This window comes from Cryptomeria japonica, chromosome 5 (genome assembly GCF_030272615.1).
Source record: "Cryptomeria japonica chromosome 5, Sugi_1.0, whole genome shotgun sequence".
NCBI classification, from domain to species: Eukaryota; Viridiplantae; Streptophyta; class Pinopsida; order Cupressales; family Cupressaceae; genus Cryptomeria; species Cryptomeria japonica.
Window position 1 is genome coordinate 87,794,100 of NC_081409.1, and position 25,211 is coordinate 87,819,310.

A 25,211-nucleotide genomic window follows, 5' to 3' on the forward strand; every position below is an offset into this window, starting at 1 on the left:
TAAAAAATAATATAATTAAAATTTAGTTAAGTTTAATGAATGGTTAAAAGGCATGAAATGAAAAGTTGTGACTCCCTCAAACATGAGATATAAAAGGGAGAGGAGAACTTCACCTGGAAAAAAAAAAGGAAAAAAGGAAGAAGGGAGCAAAGGAATTAAGGATTAATGGGAAGAAGATTAGGAAGTGACTCTTTCAAAGGGGCAACAATGATGAAAGGTTGTGACCTTTTCAAAGGGTGGTAATTGTGAAAGGTTGTGACCAATAAGAAGAGGTGCGACTCTCCCTCACATTGGAGGATATAAAGTGGAGAAGTTTTCATTTGAGAAGGTAGGATCCATGGAATATAACAAAATATCTGATGCGTTAAAAGCATATTTAGGAGCATACCTAAATCAGAATTATAAGAAAATCTAGAAGAATGATATGAACATTTATCAAAGAGATCAGAACACAAATACAAATCTGCAAACAATAATAAAGCAGGCATTGAAGGAAAAGACGAGGAAACATTAAATCGGTAATCAGAGAATCAGACCTAATGGAATAGAAAGGATTCTCTCTCTCTCTCTCTCTCTCTCTCTCTCTCTCTCTCTCTCTCACACACACACACACACACATATATATATATCTTTGTATAGATAGCAGATCAGATTGATATAAACAGCAGACCTGTGCATTTAAAGAAGGAAACAACATCGAATTGAATCTATCCAAATTACTACAACAGACTAAATATACATAACTTGCAATAATTCAAGAATATTGGGCAGGATTTAGTGTCCTCCCAAAAGGGGACATTACAATATTCCATATTGATACATTAGAACTGCTATTAGACATATTGATATATATATATAAATCAATATCATATTGCGTATATATATTATTGGTTGAATCAGAAATAGCAAGGTGATATTGTTCATATACTCCATTACATAGTTCAATAGCAAAAATTAGGTAGCATAAGTGTGAGGAATTTAAGTTATTGTCCCATAATCCCTAGTAATCCTAAAACGGAACATTACAGTCTCCAATCCATGGCTTTACACATCATCAAACTAACAACTCAGTGTGCAAAAAGCCATTCATAGGACTACAATATCCTAGAAAGGAAGTGACAAATTTGGTTATGTAGCCTTATAGGCCTGGCCATGATATTGGACTGAACATGGGAAGGGCATCTTTAACTCTATGCAAGCAGTTGATATAGCAGGTCAGCCTCATAATATCAAAGCCTATGCCTAAAAACATAACATGATAGTTCATTGATATCATGCATCTAATGAATAGATCTGCCTTAAATGATAAAAGACAAAAATACTTAGCTACTCTACTTATCAAGCCCCTAGCTTCATCAGCAGATATTACACAAGTAATACCTTTTTCCTAGACCACAAGTGCTTACACTTTAATGCATATCTATGTCCCTATCCCTGTAGGAATGGTGAAATATGTTCCCCACGCTTAGAGTGCATCATTTAATAGTATTGGTTAAAAGTTAAATTTAAAAAAAAATCAACTGTTTTCTTAAAGATGCAATGGAAATGTGATAACAATGATTGTAATCTGCACAGTAACACATATTTCTATGAAGAATCTACAAATAAAACTACAAACAAAAAATGGTAAGACAGAATCCATGGATAGAAAATATAGTGAGATGTGATACAAAAACTAATGTAGTCCACAAGAGCAGGAATTTACCTTTACTGTAAGGTTCTGAACAAATAGCTTGTGATCAAATGGCCAATGAATGCTAGCTTTTATGGAATGCACCTTTAAAACTGCTTCACCTGTATTTTTTAACAAAAGAAAAGATAGATTTCATATTTCCACAAATACAAAAATAGAAAAAATTAATAAGAGACTGCAATCAAGCTAGCTGAGCAGGTATCCAAATATGTAATGGTGTATCCACGTGCCTAATATGATTGCCAAGACATTTCCTTCTATGTGAATTTTAAAAAAATGTACAAAGAGATTTAGGAACAAAAATGTCAGATAGGTAAATTATTCATCTGTGAACCATGAGGAGAAAACAAGTAAAATAAAAAACTTAGAGCAAGCAACATAAACGTAGTAAACAAAAAGAAATCTACATTGATCAATCAAGAACGAAGAGTTAAATCCATAGGACCACAATTTGTGAGGTCATCTTACCATCATTATTTACACCAACAAGTAACTCTGTTTCTTCTTCCTTCTATGTGAATTTAAAAAAAATGTACAAAGAGATTTAGGAACAAAAATGTCAGATAGGTAAATTATTCATCTGTGAACCATGAGGAGAAAACAAGTAAAATATAAAACTTAGAGCAAGTGACATAAACGTAGTAAACAAAAAGAAATCTACATTGATCAATCAAGAAAGAAGAGTTAAATCCATAGGACCACAATTTGTGAGGTCATCTTACCATCATTATTTACACCAACAAGTAACTCTGTTTCTTCTCCTGCCGGAATTGCTGCAAGACAGACTTGGATCTCAGGATTTTTATAAGTGAAAGTGATACAAAATATAAGTTTTATGAGCATAAAGTACATATAATTAATTCAAATTCAACTGAAATATTGGAACAAAGTGTTGTGTCCTTTAAGATCCATTCATCAGCATACATTTATCAGAACTCTTTGGGAAAAAACAAACTGTAACTACTCCAGGCGCTGTTCCAAGGACTGGATCCCCAAAGTCTTGGACACCATCTCCAACAATCCCAAGCTCCCCTCCGTCATCTGTGACATCAGTCCCTTCTGCTTCACTAGATGATGCCACCTGCCATATGCCAACTATACATACAAAAGTTAGCTCAGATGTGATACAACAAGATCACAGTTTACAGACTCTCTGGACCATTAAGTACCAAGATCTAATGATAACTGTTTCTGTCCATTGAAACTAAAATGACATAATCAGTCATATTGAATTGTTTCGCCTTATTAAATGCTTGGAAGCTAGAGCACTTTCCTGTGACAAATACATTGATAAACTTCAATCACCCCATTCTACTGTTTTATTTACAGCAATTGATCAAAGTCCATCAAACATTACAGACCAATCAATACTAGTCCTTATAATTCACAACAAGAGTAAAACACTAAAACACCAGAGGAGAAGAATTGACTAGAAATGATTTAGTTGCTAAAACAGAAAATAGAATCCTCAGCATCATCAAAACTTAAATTTTACATTGCAAGCACTTAACACAGAAACAAATGATTTTTCCATTATATGCTTCCTTCTAAATAATATAAGGACCATTTTTATGGGCAATATCTCTGAATAGATGATTCAAGGTATTGTGCAACCTATCATATACGTAAGAAAATGCAATGCAAATAGGGCTTTGGCCATTATAGAAAATCTTAAATTAAAATTAATTAGTGTAATTAATTTACAAGGCATGTCACGGTTACATGCATTCATTAGGAATGGCCATGATTTCATTTTATGTGGTATATATTTTCTTCCCTCAATTTTGCAATCAAAGGTATCTGCAGAAATAACTCTCTTCATAAGGTTTATTTATGTCTGAGGAATCATTAATCACGATGCCTTGTTGCCTATTGAGTTGGAAGATTTCATTCAATCCCTCAAGAACTTCAGTAGATTAGGTCAGGTGCCCTAGATACTTCACAACAGCAAACCATTGCATTGATAACTTCATTTCACAATTTCACAAAATCCAATACCTGACAATGTCACCCTAGAAAACTACAGCAGCAACATTCAGCCCCAAATGTAAACCAGCAAAGATTACGAAAAGTTCAAGTCTATATAATTAACATTCAGATTTCAGTTAATAGCATTAAATTTTGGTTGAAGCAATAGTTGCTTCAAACTCAATCAAAGGTAGATGTATCATCTACTGATGTCAAGGAAATGATTTTGGCCAATGAAACAATCAACTCATTAATACAGCAGTCAAAATGCTTAAGATGGTAGTCAAGATCATAAAAAATCCTTGCTGACATCACCAGATCAGTTATTGATGTCAGCATCTCCATTCTCAATGTCTATGTCACTCTGCATCTAATCCCATATGCTGAGGTTGAAGCACACTTAATGCTCCCCTATTGGTAATTAATCTAAGTTGCCAATTCACGTACGGGTACGGATACGGATTCGCAGGTATGGCAAATAAAAAATTCCTTGGGTTTGGGTACGGATACATCCATACATATGTATATGTATATGTATACATATGTATATATACATATACATATCTACATATACATATGTATATATAAATATATACATACATACACACACACACACACACACACACACACACATACACACATATATATACATATATATGCGTATATATATAATATTAAATATATATTATAATAGATTTATTATATATAATAATATTATATAAATGAATTTATTAAAAACTTAAAATTAATTAATAAATACAAAACATATTTTACTAAACATTATTAAATACACATACTAAAAATTAAACATTACCCTTTCATTCACATTTTACTTCAATTTAGAACCACAAATTGTCCCACCAGACTCGCACCTGTGAAAAGAAGAGTCTTGCAATGTCCTGTTGACGTGTGTTTTGTGACCACACCAACACAAAATAAAGTTTCCCAACGGTCACCTTATCCTCTCTTGATCAAAATCAAATGTATGCTAAGATTGCAGGAACATCATACATTGACTCCAAGGTTCCAACTGCATACTAGCGACTTTATGTGGATATAGGCTCGTTTGGCTTGATGTTTACTAGTAATTCAAGGGGACTTACGTTTGGATCATTCTTTCACTTCTTTGTTGTGGCTGGAACTTCATCATCGAATATAGCAATTCTATGATGCTTCTACTTCGAATAAACTGAACTGGAATGAACTGAAATTAAAGGGGAAAGGGTTTAAGAAGACTAAACTAAATCTAAAAACTCAATAGATAGCAATGTTTAGGATAGGATCAACCATGCCTCACTTCGCCACTAGTGGACAACTACATGAAACAAGTGCAATCTTCAAGGGATGTGTTTAAAAGATTCTAAACCACCAATGAACACCATCAGAGAACAATGTTCATCCAACAATTCAGGTTAAGCGTACACATAAAAATAGCTCAATCCAACCTTGAACTGTTGATGGAAATCATCTACCAATAAAAGGTATGAGCATACGATCTTCTCCTTAGAACACTACAATCAACTTTGTTCGCCTAAGTACTTGAAAATAAAATTCTAATCTAAGTGAGGAAGGTGAAACCATGCAAGTTTTGAAAAATAACTTAAGTGAACACCATCAGAGAACAATACATCATTGTTATTATCTCAATAACTTATCGCAACAATTTCATACAATCTCCCTTCTTTACAAATGAAGGGGTCACCCCCTTATATAGACCTCCAGCCTTGATTACATGCAAACCCTAATTAGGGTTTGACCCAAAAGATTCCACACATAATGCAACAAGGTAGGAATAAACATTAATGACCCATCATGCCCATTAACAATTGATTACATTCTTGCCAAAAATGGCACCCAGAAAGCATTAACTAACCATTACATTCAAAAGTGCCCGCTATGCAATAAATGCACCCTCATGCAAAAGATCACCCATTGTGCAATAAATGCACCATCACTTCCAAGAATATGGTAACCACCATGCATTAAGTATGCCACTACTCGATCAAGATGTCCACTAGCAATAAATGCGCCAGCATGTTGCCATGCACTCAATAGATTCTTGCCATGCAAAAATGGACCCCACCATCATAGGACCTTTTACAATTTTTCAAGTTGTGCTTCATTAATAAAAAATATTCTCTTTGCATGTCGCCAACTCATCCTTTACAAGAATCTTTCCATTCCAGGCTCACAAAAGACATTTTGGAAGATTTTCCTGCCTTGGAAGAATTTTAACAATCTTTTCCACTTCTGAAGGATTCTTGTACGTCCGGAATTCGAGGAGGGAAAATCTTTGTAGAGAGATCTTTTGTTGTCCTAAAAGAATTTTTTTGCATTTTTGTGCTTATCTCATTCTAAAGGAGATTTTTGACCAATCAATCACTTTTCCTATTTTTTAGGAATTTTTCATTTCTGAGCTCTAGAATTGACGAGAGAGAAAATTCTCTCTCGTGGCCAATTTTTCTTTGCCTTGAAATTTCCTCACCAACTTTGGCAAATTTTCTTCCTGAGAAGGAAATTTTGAATTTCTTCCTTGCTTTGAATTTCCTTCCCAACTTTATCCTTGGGCACCAATCTCATGTTGTGGAGGATTTTGCCATAGAGGAAAAACTCCTATACCTCAGTCTAGCGCTCTACCTCCAGATTGGGCGCCAAATCCACCTTGTGCAGGAAAAGTGTGTTTGGAGGAAAATTCCTTTGCACCATCAATTTGGCGCTTTACCTCTCTATTTGGGCGAATTTTTTATGTGAGGAAGGATTTTGACCTTGGAAGGAAAATTCCTTCCTAACCCCACTTTGGCGCCCTCCATCAAACTTGGGCACATTTTCCATGTTGTGGAGGATTCTAGCCTGGAGGATGGTTTTCCTGCAAGAACCCATTTTGGCGCTATGTCTTCATGTTTGGGCGTTGTTTTGATGCTATGGAGGAAAGTTAGACTTGGAGGAAAATTCCTTCATGACCATGTTTTGGCGCTCCCTACCTGGACTTGGGCGCTGAATCCACCCCATGCAGGATAAATGCACTTGGAGGAAAAATCCTCCATCACCCAAGTTTGGCACTATCCTCTTGGCCTTGGGCGCTAATCATACCATGTGGAGGATTCTACATTTTTCTTGCTTTTCCTCCATGAGGTCACTTCGGCGCCCTCTTCTAACTTGGATGCCACTTTTGCCAGGGTAAACGATTTTCTCGATTTTCTTCCCTGACTTAGCCATTTTTTCATCTTTCTAGATTGGGATGCCATTTCAGGATTGAAGTGAATTCCTCTTTGCCTTAGGAGATTTTTTGATCTTTTTCCACATTAGGAAAGAATTTCACACTTAGCCATTTGTCTAATCAAAAGCCTACTTTTTTGACTTTTCGGATTTAGACAAATATTTTCAAGAATGCTTTGTCTTCAATGTTGAAACCTCTGGCTATGATGAACCTGCCAAAAATAGACTTACTAAAAATAGTAAGTACTTCAAAACGTCAAAATTAGGGCAAACCGGGGTAGGATGACACTTACTAAAAATATAAACTACTAATAATCGTAAGTCTTATTTTTGGCCAAATTAAGACAATATGGGATGCAATGAAACTTACTAAAAATAGTAAGTGCTCAAAATTTGCTCAAATTTCACGGGTAGCTTCCTTGAAGGGTCTTGATTTCAATGCAATACTCGGTTTTCCAAAACCCTAAGGAAAAGACCTCAAACCTAATTCTAAAGGGCAAAACCCTAAAATAGACCAAACGAGTTCCAGACTTAGCCAAATTTGCACAAACGACTTGCACACTTGATCAAATTTCATCAAAACCACTTGCAAACCGAGGAGACCAAAGGGACTGCTGCAAAAAGACCCAAAGAACCACAACCAAAAGACCAAGTGTACCTAAAAATGTAGGGGGTCCCCATTTGCAATGGGGCGATGTGTGAAAACATCACAACATGTCCCAGTGGAGATTTCTCACTCTAACAACTTCCATTATCTTGAGAATGCTCTAGCAAAAGTTAAGACAAAGAACCTAAAGCTCTTGACCCCTATTACTCTACAAATTTACATCTAATGACATCAATCAAGAACCACTATATCGGAGGCAATAATGAGTGGCAAGTCAGCAAATTGTCTGACACAGATGCAACCAAAGGGAAATCGAGCGCCTAGGATGAACCCAAGTGCAAACCCGGACCGCATCAAGATCCGTACCGCACCTGACTCCAGTTCTGGGCGTGAAGACAAGAACCCGATAACTGAGTAATTAATGATGACAATTAAAGGAACTTAAATTTGTTAATTTGCATTTATTGTGTGGCTGATGTAGCATACATAATCTCAGTTAGGTTTTAATGGTCATTTAATGTTGAAACAAATGCTATGTTGACTAGGAGAGTAAAACAGCACGTTTACATTTAAAAATCATATATGTCACTCAAGTCCTATCTAATGTGAGAAAAGAGTTTCATGACAGTCATAAGTTGCAATGCTGTCATAAATGATAAAACTAGCTCTTTCTCTATCCAATTTTTATTTTTAATAAATTCTTGTTTTTGCTTGTAAGTTTTCCTTCATTTCTTCAATTGAACATCCAATTGATTGTTTCTATTTGTAGCATTGGCTTGTTCAAGACCATAAGGGCATCCCCATCTCCCTCCCTTTTATAGACTCACGATCCTTGATGACTAAAAATTTTCGAACAAAAGCACCCTTGTCACCCTCCCTTTTCCAAGTGCCCTATTCTATTGGTTTGTTGGATCAATCCACAAGGCATTCCTTAATTTCTTGACCTCACAATTGTATTGTTATTTCTGCTTATATTGCGGCTGTCCCAAGAGATTGCACAAAATTTTCCACTTCCATAAGGTAGATGAATCTTGTCATAGCTTGCCATGGCTTTATTCAAGAATTACATGGGATGATAATTCTAGCATATATGTTAGCTCAGTTTCTTTTCTCTGATATTGAATGGTTCACAGTACCTAATGGATAGTTTTGTACTTTTCTTTGTATAGAATGTTCAATTGAGTATAAATCCTGATTATAGTTTAATTTCTATCAAGTAGGATAAGAGGATCCAATATTGATCTCAATGTAACTTGGCTCTAGGTTGGGCACTCTCTGTATTCATTTTGCATTCATTTAATTGTTCAAGGATTTCTTCTAGCAATTAAGGACTATAGGCACTCCCCTAGTATAGAGGCCCAACCCCCCATTGTCTTTGTATGGAATAACAGTAGCAGGCCAAAGGTCAACTAAGTCCGGATCCTTTAGATAGCCATGATTGAATTGTTTTCTTCCAAACCCAATTCTGTTTCCCACTTGACAAATTTACCAAAGAAACAAAAAACTTGAATATATTTAGAGTGTAATGAGCATGGAAAAGTTTATAACTTGTTGAGGTAAAAAATGTGGGTAACAGATATTTAAAAATATTGTTTCCCTCAGCTAAAATCGACTTTTGTAGTAATGTAATTAATGTATAGTTGTGTGTGTGATCAAGATAGCTTCTATTCAGTTAGTTTATTGTGTATTTAAAGTTATTTATTGAAGGGTGCATAATAAATATCTTTATCTTTCATGGTTTCTCAATTTGCCAAATCTTTGTGGAGTTTAAGTCCAAGTCAAAAATCAGCTTGCATGGTTTGAGTCTTGTAACTATAACAAGGACCATCAGGTGAGGTTGCCAAGTAGCTATGTTTAGTTACATGAGGATTTAGAGGTTTCTCTTATCCTTAGACTGCTATTTCAGATCTCTTATTTGAGGACATGTGATATTTTGGATCATTTTCTAGAAGATCCATTTCAATTGTAATTATCTAATGAAAAATCTATCTCTGATTTTATATTGTATTTATTGGACCAATACAGATTCGCAGGTACGGCAAAAAAAAAAAATCCTTGGGTACGGGTATATATGTTCAAACATCATAATTATATATATATAACTACATTCAATTAAGGTGTGTGTGTGTGTGTGTGTGTGAGAGAGAGAGAGAGAGTGAGTGAAAAATAAATAAATTTTAACTACATCCGACTAATGAATGTGTGTGTGTGTGCATGCGCGTGTTTGTGTGTAAATAAATAAATTTTAACTAAATTTGATTAAGGTGTAGGTGTGTGTGTGTGTATAAATAAATAAATTTTAACTACATTCAAGTGTGTGTGTGTGTGTGCATGCATGTGCATGTGTGTATGCATGCATGTGCGTGTGTGTGTGCCTGCGTATACGTGTGTGTGTGTGCGTGTGCGTGTGCATATGCATGTGTGTGTAAATAAATTTGAACTACTCAACCAATAATAAATATGTAATGTCCCCTTTTATAAAATGCCCTAGTTTACCCTAGATTACATTTCTTAGCTATTAAAAGTGGGTTAGAGAGGGAATATCTTTGTCTCTTTAATAGAAAAAACCCAGAGTATCGCCTTATCTCCCTGATGGTTGCAAGTTCGATCTGTTCTTTATGCTCCCCTTTTTCGAGATTATTCGATCCTCAAACACCAATGCAATACTTAAGCATTGATCACTAATTAATTACCAATACAATACTGATCATAAACAGTGTTGTCGGGAATAATCATTATGTTATGTTGTTATGTTTATGTTGTCGTCGATAATAATGTGTTACGGCGGTAAGTTAGTTAGCCGGCGGGTAGGTAGTTGGAGTCGCGACGGTTGTGTCGCACCCCTTCGGCTGTCATATATTGTACCACCTCCGGGTGTTGGAAAACATATAATATTGACGACAGATTATAATATGAACATCCTTTGACATTAATGGCAAGCTTATTCTGGTACTTCTCTTGTATTTGCATTGTGCATTACTGTTCAGTTTCTGTATTCTTCCTGTTTACCCAGTGAGGTAAACATTTGGCGCCGTTGCCGACACGAATTCGGGAACAGGAGACACGGATGGCGCACAGACACAATGGGCCTACCCGTTGGTGAGGTGAACCCGGAGGTCGACGATGCCCAAACAGAACTCTACGTAGGAGAAGACACTGCGACGAGAGAATTTTCGATTCTACTCCAAGTAGCTATTCAGACCTACGTGCGACGAGAGGCGGCGGAGGCGGAAGTCCCACCAAGTGCCGTGTGGACAGCGTTGGAAGTGAGTCCGGAGGTAAATCGGTTGATGAACCATCTCCCCCGACTGCTAGCACAAGCATCGTTGGCACAACAAGCTCACCTGGAGGAGATTGCCCGGGAGGAGCGACGCCAAGAAATTTTGCAACAGTACAAGGAACGGGAAGCAGAACGAGATGGCGCCAGGTCAGGGGCATTTGAACCGTGAGCCATACGGGACGGAATAAAAGAACACTTACTGTAATAATTATGTCATATTGTTGGCATAAACTTGTCTTCCACATTATGAATGAATAAAAGTGTTCTACTTTTTATGTCAAGTATATAGAAAGCGGTCTGGGAATTAATGCCCAATACACTAAATAAAGACAAAAATAAGCAACAATATATAGATGAACGTGCAGTAGCCCAACGGGCCTTGATCCTTGAACAGCAAGCGGAAAGGCGACAAAGGTATAAGCGAAGAGAGGAGGAACGCTCCGAAGGGGACGGTGAGGCCAGCGGCCACCCACGGAGTCGGGAGGAGTTACTTGCGGAAACTCGCCGCAGGATAGAGTATACCAAAACTCAGTTGAGGGATTTGAGGGACTTGCCACACACACCAGAGGCTAGGAAAACTCCAAGGAGTGGGGAGGAGGCAGGAGAGGGAGAAGACACCGGGGCTGCCAGGAGTGTCAGAGGGACACCGGGGCACGGCGGTCAAGCACCCCTTATAGGATCTGACCCATCCGGAGTAGGACAACAGCCACCAGTAGTAAAAAGGCAAGGTATGGCACAAAAACAAAAACTTCCAAAGTTCCATGGGGATGGGAAAGAAGACCCTGTCCGCCACTGTCGCACTTGTGAAACAATTTGGGGAGCGAATGGTGTTACCGAGGAGGACGAGTGGGTAACACAGTTTCCTGCAACCCTGAGGGGCGTAGCCATCAACTGGTTTTCGGATACGGATAAGGCTAAAATTGGCACATGGCCAGACTTGAAGAAGGAATTTCAAGCAGAGTTTCGTCTCCTAAGAGACGATAATGAGATCGTAGCCGAAATCTACAGCACGAAACAGAGAAAGGACGAGACTGTTCGAACCTACAGCCGGCGGCTCAAAGAGCTGCTAGGAAAGATGGAGAACCAGCCGGCAGACGGACTGAAAAAACGGTGGTTCGTGGAAGGTCTAAAGAAATCCCTTAGACGAAAAATGAAGATAGTACCTCCTTCTTCATACTCCGACGCCTATAACAGGGCAATGGATTTAGAAAGTGAACAGAAGACGTCCAAGAAGAAGAAAAATAAATCCTCGTCGGAGGATGATTCCTCTTCTGACAAAAGTGATAGCAGTGATGACGACTCTAATCGGAAGGTACGGGCTCTCCAGAAAGATATGGAGCGAATGATGAGAGAGATAAAGGCAACCAAAGGAAGCACAAGCAAAGGCGACGAAGGGGATTTATGGTGCACAGACTGCCGTACCGACGGACACACCAAGGGGTCTTGTCCGAAAAAAGCATTTTGCGATATTTGCCAGATTGCCGGACACCTTACCAAGGAGTGTCCGTACAATATGAGGACCCGTAACCAACAGGTTCTCTTTACAGAACCATCTGCGTCAACCGGCACGTCCCAGCCTGCGAGCAACAACGCCTCGTCTGGCAGCTACCGAAACAACAGTCGAGGAAGAGGCAACAATAACAATAACGGAAGCCGTATCCAGTATGACGCCAAGGGCCGGCCAATTATCCAATGTAGGGCCTGTAATCAGTGGGGGCACTTCGCCCGTGATTGCACGAAGGAAGCCACCCCTCAGCACCTCTGCCGTTGGTGTGGGCCAGGCGACCATGAGGACGCAAATTGCCCGTAGGCAGGGGTTAATCTCCTCAACATTGAGAAGGCTGAGAAGACTGGTGAGAAAGAAGTACTGGCGATCACCCGCGCCCAGACGAAAAAAGCCACTTATCCCGACCCCCGTATGGAGGAGAGATTACGGGAGGCAAAGGCCAATATTGAACGTGAGATGACGATCGAACGACGGGACAACGAGGTGGCGAGTACATCATTCCGTACGGAAGCGGAAAATAACATCATTGAGCAAATCTTGCAGATAGAGGTGCCGATAAAGGTAAAAGACCTTCTAGACTCTATGCCACAATTGAGGACTGCCATCCTCACCAATGTGCAAAGCACCGCATCGTCGAGTGCACCACAGGTAGGGGTTCCCGCCACCACTACGAAGAGTACACCACAGGTGGAGGTTTCCGTCAGCCCTTCGACTGACCCGATGTTACTAGCCATGAGCAGTGGTAGACACCCAGCTGTGGTAGAAATGGGTATCCGTGGGACCATTCTGAAGGACACCATTGTGGACGGTGGATCTGGGGTGAATGTACTACCAGAAGAAACATGGAAGCGGTTGGGGAAGCCCACCCTATGGCCACCCACATTCAACCTGGTGGGAGCGGACCAACATGGCATTAAGCCACTCGGCCTGTTGATGGCCCAACAAGTGACAATTGGTACGCAACCATTCTTGTTAGATTTCGTGGTCATTCCCTCGAAGAAGAAAGGCTATGACGCCATCCTGGGGAGAGTGTGGTTGATCAACGCAAGGGTAAACCACAACTGGAAGAAAAATACACTTTCCATGGAGAAGGGAGGGCGAAAATATACCATTGACCTACACACCCAAAATGTCGGCGAAGAGCTCGCCTCTTCCGACTCGGAGGACTCTAATAAAGGGGAAGGGGGTCCCGATGAAAGTAAGGGCAAGAACGCGATGGAGCCGAACAGTGAAGGGGTGCTAGAATTGGAGGGATGTTCTGAAGATGAGGTATGCTCGACTAACGGGCTCTTCCACTGGCAAATGGAGGATTACGAAATGTTCCAAAGCTACAGGCTCGAAGTAGAGGAACCAGAGCAACCAATAGAGGTGTACCTGCCGGAATACAAAGAATATTGGAAGGGAGATGCCCCAAACCCTGGCGACGTAAATAATCCAAAGAGTGTTGGCAACGATTGGAACCCTGTGTGGAAGACCGCAATCTTCAAAATCCTTATTATTCTTCTTCTTCTTATGTACAGGAAGGAGACCATGGTCCCTGTAGAATTTGTGGTTCCAGGTCTTCGGATGGCCATGGAAAATAAACTTGCCACCAATAGGTTCAAATTGAAACCCTACCATGAGAGGCGCATAGGGGACCCGAGAGGCCGGAAGGACACCCGGGAGTCCGAAGGGGGACTCGAGAGGATGGAAGTGGACCTGAGAGGCCGGGCAAGCGACTCGAGAGGCACAGGACAAAAGCAGGAGACTTTTGGGCGAGGAAAACCGAGAAGGATGAAGAGCGATCCCAGAGACAGGGGACTCGAGCCGAAGACTCTCTAGACAACTTGAAAAAAATAAAAAAAATAAAAAAAAAATTTGGAAAAAATCGCACGGTCGTACAACAGCGACCGTATGGTCAAAAAAAAAAAAAAAAAGAAAAGGGAAAATGGTCATCGTGCGGTGGAATCACCGACGGTGGCACCACCGTGCGGTGGAATCATCGACGGTGACACCACCGTGCGGTGGAACCACTGACGGTGGCACCACCGTGCGGTGGAACCACCGACGGTGACACCACCGTGCGGTGGGAGCCACCGAAGGCAGTCACCAAGCAGCCCGCGGAAGAATAAAACGCCGCACACCGCCAAGGAAAGGAAGAAGCGACCACACCGCACAGCCGACCTTGGCAATAAAACCCCGCGGAGGAAGAAGACACCGAACACGGCCGAAGGCACATCACCGCGCAGCTAGGGAAAGGGACGCACCGCACGGTCGGATCAATACACACAGCCCACGAGCTACCGCAGGTAGTGAAGCGGACGGATGGGGTCGAGGGTTCTTACAAATTGATCCGCCGCTTAGGGAGAGCGGGATTTCGCACAATTCCACACAGCCACGTAAGGGCAAAACGATCGCCACAGGTAGACCAAGCAGCCACACGATTGGAGGTGGTATGGCGGGACATTACAGTGCCTAAAAGAAAAAAAAACGACGACGGATTGAAAAATGATTCGATGACATCTGGAGCCTAGACGCTGCCCCTCGACCCCGCTGGGGCGCTGCCCCAGACCCCGCGGGGGCGCTGCCCCTCGACCCCGCTGGGGGCGTTGCCCCCAGACCCCCAGTTTATTTTGAGCTACAGAAGACCACGGGAAGTGTTGTGCCTGCAGCTAAGCATTGGCAGGGAAGCCATAAGCCGTAGAGGGAGACGGATTTGGAGGTTGGGAACAAACAGAGTTTGACGGAAGGCATTGCAAGTCCGCGCAGTTGTATGACACCAGGGAGTTATTCAGTTCAGTTTTTAGCCTTTGGGGAGTGTGATGGAGGATTTGAGTTGGCTCCTAGCATTTGTGCCAACGGATTGTGGCCACCTCCAGGCATGAATGGTACGCTTTGAGGAACTCGGAGTATGTCTCGGCTGGACGTGAGGTTGCCTTGGTGGATGCACAGAGGGCTCGGGAGGAGCTGACCACCAGGTTGGAGGCAATAGTCGCGTGAGACTTAGTTCAGCGTACCCAGGAGTTGGATGCCGAGAGAGCAGCACGGGTGGCTATCGAGGACAAATTGGCTAGGGAGACAGAATCATTTGCGTAGCAGTTGGTGGAAGCTGAGACTGAAAAACGTGTTTTGCACACAAGTTTGGGTTAGGCCCAGGAGGACTGTGATGGCAAAGGAAGCAATATTGGTGAAATCCGCACTTGAGCATCGGATGGTAGCAGAAAAGGGTTTTCAGGCGAGGACGCAGGAAGTGTATAAGATCCGGGCCCGACAGGCGTCAGTAGTTCCTGCCGTTCATCTCTATTTTGTATTAAGTCGTCGGAGTCGACTTCTTTTCTTGGGGGGGATGATGTTGTCGGGAATAATCATTATGTTATGTTGTTATGTTTATGTTGTCGTCGGTAATAATGTGTTACGGCGGTAAGTTAGTTAGCCAACGGGTAGGTAGTTGGAGTCGCAACGGTTGTGTCGCACCCCTTCGGCTGTCATATATTGTACCACCTCCGGGTGTTGGAAAACATGTAATATTGACGACAGATTATAATATGAAAATCCTTTGACATTAATGGCAAGCTTATTCTGGTACTTCTCTTGTATTTGCATTGTGCATTATTGTTCAGTTTCTGTATTCTTCCTGTTTACCCAGTGAGGTAAACAAACAGTAATACCGTATTAGTCAGTAGTGTTGGTATTTTGGTATGGTTTTGTCATTGATGTCAACACCTACTAAACACTTATCAACTCTGGCACTTTGAAGAATCAGCAACATTCGCCGGCAAGCAAGTGACTTATGCACAGTCACCGGTATCTGGTACACCGGCAAGATATAATGTTCACCGACACTTGGAATAGCATGGAAAACACCTGGTTATGTCGAAGACATCGTTTGGACACTTTGCCTTGGAGTTTTGGTCATTGGCATATTTTGTATTTGCATATTTGTTGTTACCGACAAATAGGTCCAGGATATACACCGGCAGGTTTATCTTTTCCAAATCGGCACGGCACACTATGGAGATGTCTCATTATTGTTGTAAATGCATCAAGCCGACATGTTGAATCGGTTATTGCATCGGACATTGTTTTGTTTGTAAATTGATTTTATTGTAATATCCTTTAAAGCCGACCTACTAAAATTGGTCTTAGGTTATGATATAAATGTAAGATCTTATTTGTAAGATCATATGTGAAATGCGAAAAAGAATTGTGTGAAGGTATATGCGAGAATAAGAAGAGCTATACACGCAGACATCATTTGAAGGTTGAAGAAAGGTTTTTGTGAAGACAATCAGAACTACACCGGTACTGAATCCAGCATAGAAAGATGCTAATTTGAGCAGTACATCCTTATTGGATTTAACCATCCAATTGTAGTCAGTGTGACTCCTATTTGTGTTTGAGCAATGAGCTCTAGGCGCTTGGCCTTTCTGCATGTGCAGACCCCATTTGTATACACATACTATCTACAGTAGTATCATCTGATTGTGGGTAAGGTTTCCCACCGTGGTTTTTCCCCTTACAAGGTTTCCACGTACAAATATTGGTGTTATGTGTTGTGGATGACTTTGTCTTTTTGTTTCATGCATTAATCTTTACCGGTATTACAATTAACTGATAAAACTGTCTACCGACTTTAAAGACTGGTTTACCGGTATTAAGCATTAAGTTGGTAAAGTTGTTTTTGGTTTGAATTTGTTAGACAACTGATTCACCCCCCCCCCCCCTCTCAGTTGTCTTCGGGACCTAACAAGTAGCATACAGAAATAAACGGTATTCATTATGCTATGCATGGGGAACTCATACCACAACCACTGTATAGAATTGAACTATTGTATATTTACTTTCTTATACATGCCAAATCCCATCTCATCCAATGATGTCTTACCTTCCTTCAAAGTGGTGACCGTTGGAATGGGATGTGTTCCTTTGCTACTAACCCTATGTCTCTTAATGATTTAACCGCTCTTTTTAATGTACTGTTGTTTATTCTAATTGATCCCTCATTCCATCCTAGAGAAGATCACTACTAGAAGGGAAGAGGATCGGTTCTTTCATATAAATATTATTTAATATATATCAAATCTTATCATATCTGCCCTGCAATATCTCCGACTGTTGAGGATAGACAATTGTAGCATGTTCTACGATCAATGAAATTGTGAAGTCTTACTTGCATAAGACAATTTGATATTACGGTTAGGATCTGTTTACTGTTTTGGTCTAGTGTCATGGCGGGGACGTGACAGTCTATATTAATATTACTATTAAATACTGCATAAGAACATGATCAGGCTTCATATATTAGCACATCCCTATGCATACCACCAAGAACAAGGATGTTACTGTTTGTAACTTAATAACAGTTCTGATCTGATCTGATCAATGGTGATATCCCTGGAGGCTTTTGATTCCTTTCCTTTATATCACTTAATGTGAGGGAGAGCTCACACCTCTTCATCATGTATGCCCTTTGGCAAGAGACACACCCTTTCACCATTAGCACCCTTTGAAAAAGTGCAACTCTTCATTATTTCTACCCTTTGAAAGAGTGCGACTCTTCATTATTTCTACCCTTTGAAAGGGACACAACCTTTCACAATCAGATCCGCACTTCTTATTTTTCAAATTATCCCCCCTCAAATGAGGTACTCTTCTCCCTTTCATATCTCATGTTTGAGGAAGTCACAACTTTTCATTCCATGTCTTTTGATCATTCAATAACTTAATTAAATTTTAGTTATATTTAATTGTATTCTTTTATATCTTAATTTTTATTCTTGTGAATTTTAATTTTATTATTATTATTATTTGCCAATAAATTCTCTTTCAAAGTGGGGACATTACAAAATAAATATGAAACATTTGATTATCATATGGTTTAATGTAATTGATATATTAGAGAGTGGCAAATTAATTGTGTGCAACCCAGTATAGGGTCATGCACTCAATATTCCTACCCCTATTACTAAGGTGATTAGGGGATCGAATCTCGTAAGCTCCGACGCATAAGCAGAATCCCTCTTCACCCACAAGCAAAGCCAAGTTAATTGGGTGACAAAACGCGGGAGTAAACACAAGCAACGTAGTTTTACACCCATGCTAAACGTGGCACTTGGACCGAACCCAGGGACAAACCCGGCTCATACCAAAGCCTTATCGGACCCACCTCCGATTCCGCCCTCAAATGCACAAACCCAGTATTTGAGGCTATATGTGCAAGCAAACTATTCTTAGCTTAGAAGTTTTAGTTCACTTTTTTATTATTGTTCATGCAAAGTTTTGCAAACCCTTTATAAATAAGTGCTAAGGGAGAAAGCAATCAAGGAGGAAGAAAGATTAAAGACACTAGCAATAGAAGAGGTGGCCCCTAATCTCACACAATTGCAAAAGAAGAGGGTATTGGAAATAAAAGTAAAAGAGCTTAAGTCCAAGCAAAGACAAGACAGGCTAATGTTAGAAAAATCGGAGGCTATAAAAACAATTAGGGCAGATTAAGAGAGGCCACCACAAAAGCCTATCAAAAACTACACAGGGAAGAAGCAAAATATAAAGCCACATCTTCCAAGCAATCTTCTTAGCCTCCAAGATCAGTACACCATCCTCTTCCACGACATCCCCTATGCAGTCTATCAAGGACTTCCTGGCCAAGCAGAAGTAGATCCAACCGGTGGCCCCTCCACAGCTCTTTCAGTTGCTTCTAGTTGAATCACCAGTAGATTTTGGAAGCATTTCACCATTGCACAAATTTCAGTTAGGAGATATCCTACATCAAATAGCCTGAGAGGAGATCCTAAAATAGCATGTGGACAGCTTGAACCAAATAAAAGAATTGATGAAGGAGATACGGAGTAAATTTCCTCATCTCAAAGGGGACTCATCACAAACACTACCAGTCCAGATTATCAAAAGATCCACTAACTATGATGCACTTAAGGATCTAGATGGGCAAGACCGGGTAGGCATAAAAACCTTACATGGCCAATATCAAGAATTACAAAAGCAAAGGGATAAGGCCCAGCACCGGTTTCATCAATTGGGAGAAGTTGTTAAGTTAATGTTGGCTCATATTACCAGCATACTTCAAGAGGCACAACACTTATCTTAGAACATCCAAATACCCACCACGATTCTAGAAGCAGAACAACAATTATTGCAGCTATATTTGGCAAAGAATCAATGGGACAACAATTTTAAAAGCCTCCAAGAGATATATAAGGATATCCTTCCAGCATGACAGGGTTGACTTGGGGACAAATCACGATTTAGAAGGGGGGATGATAATGACAGGGAAAGAACAGCCAGACAGACTCCAAAGAACATGCCACATCTTGCCGCATCAAACCTACAGAGCCTAGGAGTTGAAACATAGCATGTAGACTAGGGATACTAAGTATGGGTCGTGTCCCATCTTATAGATGCAAATATATTGTAAGATATGATCACTAATAGAGAAGATATAAAAGAGAAGCATAATAGATGTATCAAGAAAGATAGAATATAAAGAAGTGATATATATGATATGAATTTGTAAGAGTATATGAGCAAATATAAGGGTGTAGATAATATAGGGAATGAATACAAGTAATACAAATACGTCTGTTATGTTGGATCTCAATATAATATGTTATGCAGCTCTTAATATTTTTATGATGGATAATCTTCTCTCCAGATCTGATTCCCTGTTCCCTTAATAAATAGTCTGGGATACAAAGACTACAACACTAGAAACTCATTGGGGTTCAGAACTCTGATCTACGTCCCCAAATTTCTTGCTAACAATGGCCATTTATGAGAAAAATTAACATTTAATGTGACTGACATGGCACACATGTGTCTTGAAGGCTTATTTGATTCCAAATATAATAAACACCTCAACAGGAATCATCCATTAGTTGTCTTCCGTCGGTACCATTTCAATTTCCTAAATTTTCTGGTTGCAATTTTGTGACTTCTTTGGAAGAAAATTATCCTTATTGCAAAGAACAAGGACTTACTTGTATGTAGCACCTGATTAATTTAAGGATCACAGTCATAAAATTCAAAAGTATGACAAAAAAACTTGTCTCAAATTTCATCGATCTTTCATTTCACATCTTAGTTTATATGAATATAAAAACCCCACGGAAGCACTCCTACAAAAGCGTAGAGATGGCTGGACCAAAAAATTTCATTTGGTGCCCCAAAGTCTAAATGCAGTTGTGCAAGTGTTTTTTTGGGACTTCACATGCTTCAAGAGTAGGAATAGCCATAACCTTGTAGCACATTGCACCTTTTTTGATCCTCCTAAACAAGGAGGATCTCACCATGCAAAGCTCATTTTCTCACAAGAATTCCTTGAAAAATGCTATACAGAGAAAAAAAATCTTGTTTTCCATCTTATTGTGTGCATTTCTTTTCTATAAAATGCTATGTTCCACATCATTTCTCGTATGGGGATGGCAAGGGAATCGTTTTGGAGATGACAGTTTGAGGGCCATTTGTTGGAGACGATGGGGGGATGGCAAAATATATATATATAGAGAGAGAGAGAGAGACACACTCTCTCTCTCTCTCTCTCTCTCTCTCTCTCTCTCTCTCTCTCTCTCTCTCTCTCTCTCTCTCTCTCTCTCTCTCTCTCTCTCAAATGATACCACACTATACCACACTATACCACACCATCGCTAATGCACATTTAATCTCTTTTGCAACTGACTATAATAACTATGTTCCAGTTCGCCTAGGGGAAGCCCTGGGTCCCAGTTCAAGATGTGGGTCCAGTATCTTGTGGGTTCAGGCATGATCTAGCCCACAGCTTGTGGGTTTGTCCTGGACAAACTCAGGAGAAATCAGGCCAAATTTCACGTCTAGACAAGTCAATCTACCACATTTGGGCTTTAAGAAAAAAAATTACTTGTTTTATTCCAAAAAGTGTCATTTGCCTCTTTAAACCTAAAATATGACATACAAAACATCCAAAAGGCAAACACAAACTCATTTTCATCTTGTGAATGAAAAACAAAAACATTTTACTCCATTACTAAACTTATTTTCTTGCTTGCCATTGTACGAATAGAATTGAAAATTGATCATTGACTGCTCAAAGCTGATTGTTGTCCTATTCCTACGCATTTGCAAGTGTTCATTTGCTACTACTATTTAGGGTTCGTCTAATATACCACAATGTAGATCATCTAATATGGAGGATGATGATGTTGATGATATTTTGATGACCCATATGATATTTGATCAACGATGGCTGATTGTTGACACTTGACATTATTATTTTTTAACTTTAAAGTTTATATATATCATGGTATTCAAGTGAAAAGAAATTTTGATAGGATTATAGGAAGACAATAAATACAAAGGAAACAAAGAATGGAGAGTCAGTGATGCAATAACTCACACATGAAGTATAACTCAAGGCAAACAAAAATATATTTCTCCATGTACCATCATAGTCAACAAATATATCCTCAAAGACATAGTCCATTGGCAAGGCAGGCAGAATAGTTTCCACAATGACAACCCAGGTTCAAGACCCATAAGTTATATTCTCTTGTTGAAGCGGCTATATTAACATAGTTAGCGTGAGCCACACAAGGATGAGATTGGATGCAAATCCAAAGTGAATTTAATGGAATATAAACCCCTCCAAAGTGGCTTCTACGACTAACAATTGTTTGCCCTCTCGGGTAAACGGTTAAATGCAGAAAGTAAATGCACAGAACATAATGGAAATATATTAAATAACCAACCTCTTATTAATTCCACAGTCCATGTACAATAAGTGCTTATAACATTACATCTGACACGACTAACATGATCCTTTCGAAGAAAAGGTACACAATATATAATACCCGAAGCGGTACGACACAACCGTCGCGACTCCAACTACCTACCTGTCGGCTAACTAACTGACCGCCGTAACTCATTATTACTGACGACAACATAAACATAATATAACAACATAAAATAATGATTATTCCCGGCAACATCATCCCCCCCAAGAAAAGAAGTCGACTCCGACGACTTAATACAAAATAGAGATGAACGGCAGGAACTACTGACGCCAGTCGGGCCCGGATCTTATACACTTGCTGCGTCCTCTCCTGAAAACCCTTTTCTGCTACCATCCAATGCTCAAGTGCGGATTTCACCAATATTGCTTCCTTTGCCATCACAGTCCTCCTGTGCCTAACCCAAACTTGTCTGCAAAACATGTTTTTCAGTCTCAGCTTCCACCAACTACTACTCAAATGATACTGTCTCCCTAGCCAATTTTTCCTCGATAGCCATCCGTGCTGCTCTCCTGGGTACGCTGAACTAAGTCTCACGTGACTATTGCCTCCAACCTGGTGGTCAGCCCCTCCCGAGCCCTCTGTGCATCCACCAAGGCAACCTCACGTCTAGCCGAGACATACTCCGAGTTCCTCAAAGCGTACCAATCATGCCTGGAGGTGGCCACAATCCACTGGCACAAATGCTAGGAGACACCTCAAATCCTCCATCACACTCCCCAAAGGCTAAAAGCTGAACTGAATAACTCCCTGGTGTCATACAACTGTGCGGACCTGCAATGCCTTCCCTCAAACTCTGTTTGTTCCCAACCTCCAAATCCGTCTCCCTCTACGGCTTATGGCTTACCCGCCAATGCTTAGCTGCAGGCTTCTTTCTCACGAGACGGACAACCACAACGCTTCCCGTGCAGGCTTCTTTCTCACAAGACGAACAAGCACAACACTTCCAGTGGTATTTTGTAGCTCAAAAATAAACTGGGGGTCTAGGGGCAACGCCCCCAGCGGGGTCGAGGGGCAGCGCCCCTCGCCGCCAACACCAATTTACAACCTTCAAAACCCCACGAAAGTCCATGGCGCGCATCATTTCTGTGATATTTTATGATGTCAAAACCCTTCTTCTACACTCCAATATTTTCAGTGTCCAGGCTCCAGATGTCATCGAATCATTTTTCAATCCGTCGTCGTTTTTTGTTTTTGTTTTTTTTAGGCACTGTAATGTCCTTGATGGCACCTTGGGCATACAACAACACTGGCACCTCCAATCGTGCGGCTGCTTGGTCTACCTGTGGCGGTCGTTTTGCCCTTACGTGGCTGTGTGGCTCTTTTTTTTTCTTTTTCCTTTTGCGGCTGCTGCGCGTAACCCTTGTTGTGCGTGTTGATCGGGCCGTGCGGTGCGTGGTCGGGCCGTGCGGTGCGTCTTCCTGCTCCTTTATCCCTTGCTATGCGGCGGTGTTCGGTGTTGTGCGGTGGTCGGGCTGTGCGGTGTGCGGCGTCTTTCTTGTTGCGCGGGGTTGTGCGGCGTCTTATCCTTGCGCGGCAGTGTCTTCTTTCTATCCTTGGTGTGCGGCGTGTTATCCTTGCGCGGCCTTCGGTGGTTCCACCGCACGATGGTGCCACCGTCAGTGGTTCCACCGCACGATGGCTCCCCCGTCGGTGGTTCCACCGCACGGTGGTTCCATCGTGCGGCGATGCCGCCTTCGGTGGGCCCACCGTACGGTGGCCATTTTCTCTTTCTTTTTTTTTCTTTTTTTTTAAAATTTTTTTGACCGTACGGTCGCCTGTCATACGACCGTACGTTTTTTTTTCCTCATCTCCTAATTTAGATGTCTTAGAGAGTCGTCTGCTCGGGTCCCGTGTCTCTGGGATTGCCCTTCATCTTTCTCGATTTTCCTCGCTCGAGAGTCTCCTGTTTTGGTCCTATACCTGGTGAGTCGCCTTCCCGGCCTCTCGAGTCCCCTTCCATCCCCTCGGGTCCCCCTCCAGACTCCCGGGTGTCCTTCCGACCTCTCGGGTCCCCTACACGCTTCTCGTGGTAGGGTTACCATTTGAACCTATTGGTGGCAAGTTTATTTTCCATGGCCATCCGAAGATCTGGAACCACAAATTCTACAGGGACCATGGTCTCCTTCCCGTACATAAGAAGAAGAAGGATAATAAAGATTTTGAAGGCTGCGGCCTTCCACACAGGGTTCCAATCATTGCCGACACTCTTCGGATTATTTACGTCGCCAGGGTTTGGGGCGTCTCGCTTCCAATATTCTCTGTATTCCGACAGGTACACCTCTGTTAGTTGCTCTGGTTCCTCTACTTCTAGCCTGTAGCTTTGGAACATTTCGTAATCCCCCATTTGCCAGTGGAAGAGCCCGTTAAGTGAGCATACCTCATCTTCAGAACATCCCTCCAATTCGAGCACCCCTTCACTGTTCGGCTCCATCGCGTTCTTGCCCTTACTTTCATCGAGACCCCCTTCCCCTTTATTAGAGTCCTCTGAGTCCGAGTCGGAAGAGTCAAGCTCTTCGCCGACATCTTGGGTGTGTAGGTCAATGGTATATTTCCGCCCTCCCTTCTCCATGGAAAGTGTATTTTTCTTCCAGTTGTGGTTTACCCTCGCGTTGATCAACCACTCTCTCCCCAGGATGGCATCATAGCCTTTCTTCTTCGAGGGAATGACCACGAAATCTAACAAGAATGGTTGCGTACCAATTGTCACTTGCTAGGCCATCAACAGGCCGAGTGGCTTAATGCCGTGTTAGTCCGCTCCCACCAGGTTGAATGTGGGTGGCCATAGGGTGGGCTTCCCCAGCCGCTTCCATGTTTCTTCTGGTAGTACATTCACCCCAGATCCACCGTCCACAATGGTGTCCTTCAGAATGGTCCCACGGATACCCATTTCTACCACAGCTGGGTGTCTACCACTGTTCACGGCTAGTAACATCGGGTCAGTCGAAGGGCTGACGGAAACCTCCACCTGTGGTGTACTCTTCGTAGCGGTGGCGGGAACCCCTACCTGTGGTGCACTCGACGATGCGGTGGCGGGAACCCCTACCTGTGGTGCACTCGACGATGCAGTGTTTTGCACATTGGTGAGGATGGCAGTCCTCAATTGTGGCATAGAGTCTAGAAGGTCTTTTACCTTTATCGGCACCTCCATCTGCAATATTTGCCCAATGATGTTATTTTCC

At 41.3% G+C, this 25,211-nt stretch overlaps 1 protein-coding gene across 1 annotated transcript in view; it reads right to left on the reverse strand.

The window, feature by feature from the left end:
* LOC131054704 (translocon-associated protein subunit alpha) overlaps positions 1-25,211 on the reverse strand; it is a 69,199-nt gene that overhangs the window by 39,268 nt on the left and 4,720 nt on the right. The window contains exons 2-4 of the mRNA XM_057989262.2: positions 2,618-2,788; positions 2,416-2,466; positions 1,706-1,794 (exon numbers count right to left, since the gene is read on the reverse strand). Coding sequence (XP_057845245.2) covers positions 1,706-1,794; positions 2,416-2,466; positions 2,618-2,788 — 311 coding nt within the window. The remainder of the gene's footprint in view (positions 1-1,705; positions 1,795-2,415; positions 2,467-2,617; positions 2,789-25,211) is intronic.